At 37.7% G+C, this 12,369-nt stretch overlaps 1 protein-coding gene across 4 annotated transcripts in view; it reads right to left on the reverse strand.

Moving 5' to 3' along the window:
- The window catches only part of Capn7 (calpain 7), a 41,324-nt gene that overhangs the window by 5,612 nt on the left and 23,343 nt on the right, over positions 1-12,369 (reverse strand). For 3 of the 4 annotated variants that reach the window (XM_035452604.1, XM_027389523.2, XM_035452605.1), the window contains 7 exons: positions 9,322-9,468; positions 7,267-7,373; positions 6,459-6,579; positions 3,213-3,357; positions 2,260-2,359; positions 939-1,074; positions 363-438 (listed from right to left, as the gene is read on the reverse strand). In XM_035452604.1, the coding sequence (XP_035308495.1) occupies positions 363-438; positions 939-1,074; positions 2,260-2,359; positions 3,213-3,357; positions 6,459-6,579; positions 7,267-7,373; positions 9,322-9,468 (832 nt within the window). The remainder of the gene's footprint in view (positions 1-362; positions 439-938; positions 1,075-2,259; positions 2,360-3,212; positions 3,358-6,458; positions 6,580-7,266; positions 7,374-9,321; positions 9,469-12,369) is intronic. The other variant, XM_035452606.1, reaches the window with a different exon arrangement.

The following is a 12,369-nucleotide window of genomic DNA, read 5'->3' on the forward strand; positions in this document are numbered from 1 at the left end:
TCATTTCTCAAAATTGCTTCATTTGGGACTGTAACTAATAAATGCTTAGAAGAAACTCAATGCTTTTTTTAAACACAAGATGATCTTAAGCTATGTCAATTTCCCTCTGTTCTCTTTTTGGTGGTTTATAGACCTTTGCACATCTTAGAAATTAAGTCCCAATGATAATGTATCAGAACATATAAACCCAAATTCTAAGTTTCAAAATTAAAAACAAGAACTAAATACCGAATCTGTTTTGCTGGTTTTTATTAGTCTAACAGAATAATTATCATTGATTTCTACATGCATCTACATACAAGTAGTACATAACTCAGTTTATCTAAATAAGAATGTTTCAATGTCTGCTCAACAGAACTTACCTGGGTAATAAACTTTCTTGCCATCAGTCTTGTACACAACCATTGTGATAAACTCACGGTTATTTGCAAAGTCATCCTAAAATCACAGAGAACCCAAGGTGCTTAGGAAAATGTAGTAAAGATGTTCTCTATTCTAAATGCTCACTGAACTCATTTTCAAGAATACTTCAGCTACTCAGTTCTATAGAAGCCGTGCTTTTCTGAATAAATGACTACTATGTGAATGATTAAGATTATAGTTACCCTTTCTACAATCAAAACTAATGATCCAACCTTTCCAAATCCCTTCCAGAATATTCTAATCTTAACATAAATTCTAAAGTACATATAAACACTCAAATTCTTACTGAAAAGCAAACTTCTCCTCTAGAGAAGTCTGATTAGGACTTAAGAGTCTAATTATAAAATAAGACAATTTACCTGATGATAATAATCACTTACTCGAGGAGAAAAACATTATTTTCAGACCATCTATAATATAAATGGAACTGGCTAGTTATAAAACTATGGATCCAACAGTTAATTATACTTGAAAGAATTTCTGAGTGGTGATTGTATCATCAGAAGATATCCTACCTTGTCTGTTATGTGTCTACTAAGCAAAACCCAAACTGCAGCACCCCCTTGTGGGCACTGCACCTCCAGTTTGTACTGGGGGTTGTTGGCCAGGCTATAAGCATCTTTCACGGGTCCTTGTTTAGCATCCCAAGTACTAAAAGATAAAATCAACAAAAAGACAGCAATAATTAAATTTTTCATATATCTAAGAGATGAATTTTTCTGATATTTATTTTGTGTGTATGAATGTTTGGCCTGCATGTATATATGAGCACAGTATGTGTGTTTGGTGCCTGTGGAAGAAGAGGGCATCTGATTCTCTGGAACTGGAGTTAATAGATGATTATGAGCCACTATGTGGATGCTAGGAGTTGAACCTGGGTTCCCTGCAAGAGTAATAAGAACTCTTAATGCTAAGCCATCTCTCTAGCCCATGGCTAAACTTTTAAACACTACTTTTAAAAGTGTTTCAAATGTAATTAAGCTATCAGGATTTTTAGCAATTATTATTTTTCAAGACAGAGTTTCTCTGTGTACCCCTGAATGTCCTAGAACTCACTATGTAGACCAGGAGAGCCTTGAACCCAGAGATCTGCCTGCCTCTGCCTTTGCCTCCCAAGGACTGAGTGAGATTAAAGGCATGCACCACCATTAGTCAGCATGGCTATCATATCAGGATTCCTTTATTTCATCCTTTAAAATAAGTAATATAGAAAAATGTTCTACTGTGAATGACAAAAAAGGGGTAGATGGTCCTTCTGAATTGATCATTGTATTTAAAATCTTTAATGTGGAGACTAGGCCCTGGAGACACAGCTTGTGGTTAAGAGCATGCACTGCTCCTGTAGATGACCCTAGTTCAATTCCCAGCACCCACATTGGGTGGCTCATAACTGCCTCTAACTCCAGCTCCAGAGAATCCAACATCCTCTTCTGGTCTCCCAGGCATATACACTCATGTGCAAAACCCCATTCCCATTCTCCACATAATTTTTTTCAATTTCCACAGAAGTGGGTGATTTATTATATTCATATTTTCTTTTTTAATTTTTTATATGAATTAAAAATTATTTTACATGTCAATCCCAGTTCCCTCTCTCTCCCCTCCTCCCCAACTAACACCCTACCTATCCCATACCCTTTCTGCTCCCCAGGGAGGGTGAGGCCTTCCGTAGGGGTCTTCAGAGACTGTCATATCCTTTGGGATAGGGCCTAGGCCCAACCCCTTGTGTCTAGGCTCAGGGAGTACCCCTCCATCTTCACATAAATTTTGAAGTTTTTTAAATCTTTCAAATGTAGAGAATATTATGAATCACTCTAAAATGTATAAAAAGCTTACCTGTGAATACAAGTTGATTCTTTAAAAAGAGCTGGATTCCAACTCAAATAAACTACATCATAATACTGGCAAAGATCATCCCAGGAAATCCAAAATATTCCTAAAAATTAAATGTCTTTGTTAATCTAAAAAAAATATCTTAGTAATAAATAAGGGGCTGGAGAGAAGAGTCAGTGGTTAAGAGCACCTGGCTGCTTTATAAAGGACCCAGATTCAATCCCAGCACCCACATGATGGCCTACAACTCTTTTTAACTCCAGTTTCAGAGATCCAAGGGCACCTCCAAGGGATCCTCCAAGGGCACTAAGCACACAGATAGTGCACAGATATACATGCAGGCAAAACACATAAAAATGGAAAACTCTTGAGACAGGTATATCTCATCTTGAAAAAACAGGTTAGTAGAAATGATACTGAAGGGCTGGAGGGGCTATAGAGATAGTTGAGTGTTAAGAGCACTTGCTGCTCTTGAAGACCTGGATTTAGTTCCCATCACCCACACAAAGGTTCACACTTATCTGTAACTCTAGTTCCAGGGGATCTGAAGCCCTCTTATGACTTCTGCAAAGACTGCACACATCTGGTGCGCACACATACATGCAGGCAAACACATACATAAAAATAGGAAGTGAATAGCTGGGGAAATGGCTCCGTCAGTAAAGTGCTTACTGCACAAGCTGAGCACCCGTGTTCCATCTGGGCATGCCAGTGTGTGTTTATATTCCCAGTGCTAGGGAGGCAAGGACCATAGGATCCTGGGGTCTTGCTGGCTACCAGGCTAGCCAATCAGTAAGCTCCTTGTTCAGTGAGACACCTTGTTCTCAAAAAGCATTGTGGGGAGCAACAGAAGAAGACAACTGATGGTGAACTGTGACCTCCATTGCAAACACACACATGTATTCATACACACCTCCCACTCCCACATGGTATTAAAGTTACAAAGAGATATTTACCATTATCTATTTTCTGAGCTGTTCGGGGATCAAAGTTTAAATACTTTTGCAATTCTGGGGTCCAGTTTTTCACATCATTTTCACTGTACCTTCCTTTCCAGCGTAAATGGCTCCAAGGATTTTTCAACTGGATAAATCGCAAGCCCTATATTAAAAGACAAAACAAAAAAATAACAAAGGATACCATTAAATTGAAAGAGATTTACCATATTATTAGTTATAATCCTCTTAGAATAAACTTTGATTACTTATCAAGTGTCAACTCTCAATTCACATCAACACTTTCTAAAAGGGGAGCATAAAGGAGTAGAAATTTACGCAAAATTTTTCAGAGGCAGATCTTAGGCATCACAAACATTCAAGGGCATGTGATTGAAAATTTTTATTGATAAACAGAAAGGGGCCCAGAACAGAGGAAGAAATGTAAGAGAATCTTAGAAAGAAAATTTGGCATATGCTGCAACATATAAATTCTAGTTATTTCCAGCGAAGGAGAAAGATAGGTTAAGAAATGCTGAAAGGCTTTTGTGGACTGAAAAGAAAGGGGCTGGAACCAGGGATGTGCCTTAGAGTAAACTATGGAACATTCCCTCCAGGAGAAGACATAGAAATGAAGGAGGATGGGAAATGGGATTGAAGATCACAGAGCATGCAAGCATGTTAGATACAGATACATACACACACAATAAATACTTTTAAGAATGTATTAATAAAAATCACAAATGAGATTATAAGAAGCTTTAAGACTGTGAAAAGAACTCCTACAGGCATAGTAACATTTCAGAAGAAAGTCAAAATTGGCAGGGTATGGTGGCACATGCCTTTAATCCCAGCACTTAAAAGGCAGAGGCAGGCAGATCTCTGAGTTCCAGGCCAGCTAGAGCAACATAGTAAGACCCTGTCTTTAAAAAGGGGAATGGGGGGGTCAGATTTGAGTAAATGTTTCAAAGACTAAATATAGCAGAAATAAAACCACACATACACAATAAAGGACAAATCCAGGAAAGTTTCAAACTTATACACAATTAGATAACACTAGTTAAAGCCTTCAATTTTAACACATTGACAGCATGAAGTTCACAAGCAAGCTTAAACTGGTTACTCTACGGGTTATAAAATCTGCTCAAGCTGGGTAGCAATGCTACACATCTGCAATCTGAAAGGGAACATTACTAGTGAAAAAAGGATTCCTGGGTCACAGCTTATTTTGTTTACACATACTCTAATAAAATGTCTCAATCTTTTTAGAATCACTGTTAAGTAATCAACACTATACAACTAATGGCACTAGTTTGCAAATAGAGAGGCTGTTGTTTTACTATCCTCACATGCCACTCTCTTACTATTCTTCACACTGCACTGATACCAACCTCACAGGAGGCTCTAACAAGAAAAGGAGCTCAGGACTGGATAGTAACTGTTACTTGCAGCATTTCCTGTGTGTATAAAATTGCAATTCTAAAACAGGCACACCTTCTGGCTTTCCTACTTTACATTAACTTTTTTACTTTTTGCTTTAAGGATTCAATTTTACTGCCATGTTTAAGGAAATAAACAATCTTATACAATATGGTTGGTGTTGGAATCCAGCCTAATTCATAAAGCCTTGAGATCAAGTTTTACTAAGGATTGAGAATTAAATCCATGACCTCATGCCTGCTACAAGTGCTCTGCTACTCAGCTACATCATCCAGTGGAGGACTCAAAGTTTAAATGTTGTGGCAGGCTCACGTTGCCTTTCATTCCCATACAATCATGTGTCACAAAAACATTTGGCCAGTGATGGACCGTATATACTACACTGATCACATAAGATTATAATGGATCTGAAAATTCCTGCTACCATCCTAATGTCAGAGTGCACTACATTACACACTTGTAACTAAATAAGCTAGGAGGCTTGTTGGTTCAGAACTGAACACACAACCACTGGTCAAAATATTATGAGTAACAGTTACTACTGTTAAGTACTACATATTTGTTGTTTGAAATATCTTATTACATATCCCTGGATGCCTATAGAGCCCGTGCTGGCCTTTAATTTGCTTCTTATCCTGTCTCCAGAATTCTGGAATTTTTTTAAACCTTTTTTAAAATTTGTTTTTCTTTTATTGTGAGGCTTGTAAAAACAAACCTATTGTACTTGTACAGTCAACTGTAACAAGTATAGTACATATAATTATGTACAGTACACAATATCTATTAATGACAAATACTTACGGCATTAGTTTATATACTCCCTGTCCAAATGGTGGCATGTACCTATAATCCCGGTATTTGGGAGGTTGGGCAGAAGGATTAGAGTTCAAGGCCAGCCTGGGATACATGGCAAAACACTGTCTCAAAAAAAGACTTAACTGTTAAACTGTATGCTGTTGCCTTAAGCTAACAACAGCTTCACACATCATATGTCTCCTGTTGTGCCATTTTCTCATGTTTGATTTAATCTCATATAAATTTCTTGCCCTAGGAGCAAGACAGACAGACAGACACAATATTGCCTAGCTCTGTAGTAGACCATACCATCTAGGCTTCTGTAAATACAATCTCATGTCTACATAAACAACAAAATCACAGACAAATTTCTTGGATTATATCCTGGACTAAATAACTTATTTCTGTGTGCCAACTTAACACTTAATTTAATTTACAAATAACAGGTACTGTTTTTGCTGAATGATCACATCTCTCTATCTGGCACTTGTATCTTCTACTACAGAGAACTCATCAATTTTTCATTTAAAAATAACAATAGCCCGAGAAGTAATAAAGTCACACATTCGAAGACCTTAGCCCAAGGACATATTATATTGAGAAAGGTTGTAAAAGGCCTGACAACATGCAAAGACTTCAAGGAAGAGAAATGCATGTGCACACAGACCCAATGGTATCTCTTATTCCTAGCCATCTTCCTACATTTCCTTTCACAGATATGTATCTTCTATACCCTAGAGCTTTCTACAGTTACTAACCCAAAATACCAACATACCACCTGGGACCTTCAGTGCTGTGCATTAGTCTCAACTGTGGTAACTTTTATGGAAAAGGAAAAGGTGTAATGGCATTCTGTTCTGTTGTCATTATCTGTACTGTCACTGCGTGTCATTTTCTACCTTTGCACCTCCTAATTTCCAATTGTAGAAGCCAAGTTGCTTACATTAGTACAATGACTCTAAAATTCTGATCATTGTTGTAACACTATAACATCTTATCAACCAAGAAAAAAATAAAACTATAAGGGTTAACCTTGAACTCTCTAATATCCAAAACAGCATATGCATGTGTGGGAACCAGGCCCCACTTCTCCCCTTCAGCTTCAGTCATCATTCCAGTTGATGCAGTAATGAGGACATCGCCTTTGTGAAATCTGCAAAGGGCCCAAAGACAAGAAGTTAGAGGAAGACACATTTTAAACCTCTGATCACATTATCTCTCTTACTGTCTACTGGCTTACATGAAAACTTGGGAACTTTTAAAAAACTGGCTATTTTAACAGAGGAATTATTGTTTTTCTTTTCTAGGACAACTTAATTCCCAGGCATAAGCCTATCAGTGAAGAACAAGTGCTAAATTTTCACCTTACAAATAATGATGCAGATGTGAAATACCAAATTTACATCTCCAAAAGAGATCTGGCTTTGTTTACCAAATAACAGTGTTTCTTACTTTTGATACTGTATGTTTGTTATGGTTTGGAGAATTTCCCAGAACCTCCATATAAATTACCCACTTGCAGTTTAAACTCTCAAGACTTCTCCGACCTTCCCTCAAATTTGATAAGTACACATTCCACATTCAATTACTTTAGATTATCTAAAATTTGGATTAACTGTGCCCACTACTGAAGATAACTAAGGCTGATGGTAGGGCACACATAAAGTCTGTGCATAGGTGATCCCAGCACTCAGAAAGCTGAGGCAGGAGGATCACAAGTTAGTTGCAAGCCCACCCATACTTCTCAAAAAACAAAAGGTGACAGGTCCTGGAATCTCTACCCTAAATAAAGCATGGTGCCTTTAAACAGGAAGGGAGAGAGGGAAGGAAACACAATTACCGTTGATAAAGCATTCTGAATGAATTATCCTTACTGAAGGTCTGACTATCTGAATGCATCGCAATCCTTTCTGGTATCCACCCAGTCAGCGCATGTAGATCAATATTCTAAAATATAAACACAATTCAGAACTGTCAGTGTTTTTAGGTTGTTAATAAATCCTCAGAAGAGCTATTGATTTGGCATAATGATCTTGATAGGTATAAATCTGAAGATAAAGTTGCGTTTTTGCTCTCTGAACTCAAGTGAATTTTTAAAAGACTTATGTGTATGGGTGTTCTACATTCATGTATGTCTGTGCACCACATGTGTGCCTGGTGCCCATGGAGGCCAGAAAAGGTTATCAGATCCTCTGGAACTAGAGTTACAGACAGCTGGAAGCTGGCATGTTGGGAGCTGGGAATAGAACTCAGGTTCTCTACAAAAGCAACAAGTGCTCTTAACTGCTAACCTATCTATCCAACCTTATAAAAGATTTTTTATGGTAAATATGGTGAGACTCAAAAATGCAACACAAGAGATTGCTTTAATGACAAGTTTTGGGGTTTTGTTTTGTTTTGTTTTGGGGTTTTTTGTTTTTTTACCATACAGTGAATTTTTACAATCAGACAGCCAGTTCTAACATGTTACATACACTCCTACTCTTTCTTTCTCTAAGTTGAATTTAAAAAGGCAATCAGTTAGGTGGCATGATGGAGACAGAGACAGACAAATCTCTGTGACTTCAAGGCCAGCCTGGTCTATATGGCCAGTTCCAGGACTGCAAGGGCTACACAGAAAGACACCATCTCAAAAACAAAAACAAGCAATGAATTACAAAGCTAACCTAAAAGTATCTGAAAGAACATAACTGAATGTGCAGGTTGGGAAGTAAAACTGTTAATATCTATTTTAAGTATGACCTTTACATTCACTGCCATGCATTGTAAGATCCTGAAGAGTGAAGGACTCGATTTAGGCAAGGAAACTTCCCAAGTACAAATGATGGGTGATTTGCAATTTATAAAATTCATGTTTTCTATGCACACAAGATCTTCTTATATCTCATCCTGAAGTCACTATGTAGCCCAGTCTGACCACAATGTTACAGCAATCTCACCTAAGCCTCCCAAAGACTATGCCATCACCCACTGACTCATTCTTTTTGTTTGTTTGTTTGTTTTTCGAGACAGGGTTTCTATGTAGCTTTGGAAGCTGTCCTGGAACTCACTCAGTAGACCAGGCTATCCTCGAACTCACAGAGATCCACCTGCTTCTGCCTCCTGAGTGCTGGGATTAAAGGTGTGAGCCACCACTGCCTGGCTCTGACTCATTCTTACAAACCCTAAGAGGTGACTTTCTCACTTTCTTTTTTTCACTTCCTCCCTGCCAGCCTCCCTCCCTCCTTCCCTCTCTCCCCCCCTCTCCCTCTCTCCTCTTCCTCTCCCCCCCCTGGAACTTGCTCTGTAGACCAGGCCGGCCTCAAACTCACAGAGATCCGCCTGTTTCTGCCTCCCGAGTGCTGGGATTAAAGGAGTGTGCCACCAAAATCCAGCTAAGAGGTGACTTTATAAATGTTACATTATAGACACACAATGAAGAAATGTATACTACTTCTAAGGCTGGTTATTATCAAAATTTAAAGTTTATGTCAATTTGACTAATTTATGGCTTAAATCTAATAGTTTATTCATGCAAATGAAGGACCCTGTGGCACACAATTCAATTTTACAGATTAATGATGGCTGGAAAACAATTCCTTGTACCTGAACTAACAACGATATACATAAGACTATCAATATGATACCCACTCACCCCTCTTTGACCTGGAAATGCACACTTCTTTGTATCTCAATGTAACAGCAGACACATATATTTTAGGCTTTACTGTACACATAATTTATACAATGTGCTATCTTTACATAAGAAAATATGTTCCCTTATCATAGGGAAACTGATCACATTTCTCAGGGATTAATAACCTGTTTTATTTTCCCATAAACAAAACCATCTACAACTTTTCAACTTTAAGATATATTAGGCAGTGTGTGTCTGTAACATATACCCATGACTTACTGAGTTGGATCCTGGAAAATCATATCCTCCCATAACTTTCATGTATGCTTTCTCTATAAGTGACACCCATAATTCACTTTTATTGTTGGAATAAGAACACAGCAATTCTCCTTTATGATCAACCGGTAACTGATCATCAATTATCACCTGCAGAAAGAGAACATTACCTTCCTTAAGTAAAACAAACAAATTCTTTAAATCTCAAGATTTAAAAAAAAGCCAACTTTGGTATCAATAAAAGTCACAATATAACAACAGCTTTATAAAATGCTCATCATTTTAATACAATGTCTTTATTCAGTCTTACGAGCTAATCTCACCAACAAGTAAGCCACTAATTATATATGACAGATGTGTATGTATGTATATAAAATCAAAACTATTGGGGATTTTAGAATATACACATATTTAAAATTATAAAAGTCTTGCTATTTTTGACCTAACCCTATAAAGATTAATACTATATATGATTGTAAAAGTAGAATATTATAGCTAAAAAATACATTTAAATAACTGAGCAAGCAATACCACAAAGATATGGTATCTAATTAACATTAAAAATGATTTGGAAGACATGGGGATAAAAGAAGAATTTTAATCTAAGAACAGTACAAAGATTATTACTTTGAAAACTTTTCTTTAAGACAGGCTATGTAGCCCAGGCTGGCCTCTAACTAGTTATCGTCCTGTCTCAGCCTCCTGAGTGCCAGGTATAGATATATGCCACCATGCTCAACACATTACGACTCTTGAAGAAGAGGTTACTATCTTACTCAAAATTTTTTGGTTTTTAAGTAATCAAAGTGATTCTAAAGTGTTCCCAAACAACAGTATCAGCATCAGGATTAACACTCATCCTAGACCCACTAAATGAGAAAGTGAGCCAGGGCAGGTGATACAGGCCTGAAGTCTAAGCTGCTCCAAAGGCTGAGGCAGGATTACAAGTTCAAGGTCTGAATGGGTACAGGTCTGTACAGGGATAACATGTAAGTCAGTGATCTCCTTTCTCAAAATTTAAGTAAGTGTGTGTGTGTCTGTGTGTGTCTGTGTGTTAGACTGGGGAGTCAATATAGCCTAGAGACAAAACTTTTGCTTTACCATGAACAAGGTCTTCGTAAATTCAATCCTCAGCTCTACCAAAATATACATACTTGGGGGTGAGTCATAGTAACTAATGCCAACAGGTAATTCTATGCACACTAAGATTTGAGTTTTACTGAGCTCTGAAACAATGATTTTCAGCCTCAGTTACCAGGTAATTTTGTTAAAACTAGACTCTGGAGACAAGAGAGATGGCTTGATGGTTAACAGCACTGACTGCTCTTCTAGGGACCTGGGTTCTATTCCTAGCACTCACATGTCAGTTAACAATAGTCTAACTCTAGTTCTAGAGCAGTGGTTCTCAATATTCCTAATACTGCAACCTTTTAATACAGTTCCTCACATTGTGGTGACCCCAACCATAAAATTATTTTGTTGCTACTTCATAACTGTAATTTTTCTGCAGTGATGAATCGTAAATATCTGATATGCAGGATATCTGATATGTGACCCCTGCGAAAAGGCTATTTGACTCCAAAGGTGTAACAACTCACAGGTTGAGAACCACTGCTCTAGAGGATCTGATGGTCCTTTTCGGACCTGCTCAGGTGCTGCACACACATGGTGCACAGATTTGCATGAAAGCAAAGCGCCCACATACATAAAACAATAAGTAAATCTTTAAAAAAAATTTGCAACTCTGATTCAGTACATCTGAAGGAAGGCCTGAAATTCTGAAATTCTAAAAGCTCCTAGGTGATGCTGAATTGGGTGCATGGAACTGGGAGTAGACAAGTGCTAGAGAATGCTAACTATACAAGGAAGGCCCTATTATGGAGTTCAGAATGCTAAAAGATACCAGAATTGTGTGGTTTAAAGCTGCATATATTTTACAAGGGAAAATAAAGGCTTCTTATATTGTGTTATGATTATTTATGAACTCCTCTGATTTAACAGACTTACTTTATCAGGTTTCCTTAATCAATGAACTTATTTACTGATTTTTTTTTCTTGATTCAGGGTCTCACTATGTAGTCAAGTGGCATGAACTCACTATGTAGACTAGAATAGCCTCAAACTCAAGAGATCTACCTGCCTGCCTCTGTTTCCTGAATGCTGGGAGTAAAATCATGTGCCACTAACCCTTTATTAATTGATAATTTAAAAAAATTATTATTGTTATGTGTGAATGTGCATGATGCATGTATATTTGTGTAAGTACATGCCAAGGCAGGAGTGAGGTCACCTCTGTCTCCTACTTTTACATTCCAAGGATTGGACTCATATCCACTAGGTTTGCAAGGGAAGTGCTTTAACCCATGAAACTATCTGGCTGATCCTCATTTCCTTTTAATTAAAAGTTAAAGAGCCTTCCCATTGTTCTCAAGAAGAGTGGGGTAGAGCATTACAAGTTTGAGGCCAGATGGGATACATTAATCATACCCTGTCAGCAAAAGGAAGCAAAACAAAAATTTAGGTCAGGTTTAAAAAGTTTAATCATTAGCAATTCTTTATTAGAAGTTTACATAAGGTATATGAAACCAATTTTTAAAAAGACTTTAGTACTCATATCTGTAGCTCCAGCTACTCATAAGGATCACTTGAGACCAACTGAAGACCATTTGGGCAAAATAATGAAACACATCTATTAAGAAAATATCTTTATGGGGCTATAGAGATGGCTCAGTGGTTAAGGACCAGAGTTCAGTTCCCAGTACCCATATCAGACAGCTCACAAGGACCTATAATTCTCAGCTCCTGGGGCTCTGACATCCTTTTCTGGCCTCCACAGGCACCTGCACATGTGATGCATGCACACAAACACACACACACACAAATTAAAAAACGAATCTTTAAAAATTTTATACTTCAGGGGAAGAATAGAGGAGAGAGAGCAGGATGAGAGATACCATATCAGAGGGAGCCACTATAGGTCCGAGAAGAGATCTGGAACTAGGGAGATCTCGAGAGACCTACAAGGATGACACGATCTGACAGTCTGGGCAG

The sequence above is a fragment of the Cricetulus griseus genome, assembly GCF_003668045.3.
Source record: "Cricetulus griseus strain 17A/GY chromosome 1 unlocalized genomic scaffold, alternate assembly CriGri-PICRH-1.0 chr1_1, whole genome shotgun sequence".
Lineage (NCBI taxonomy): Eukaryota > Metazoa > Chordata > Mammalia > Rodentia > Cricetidae > Cricetulus > Cricetulus griseus.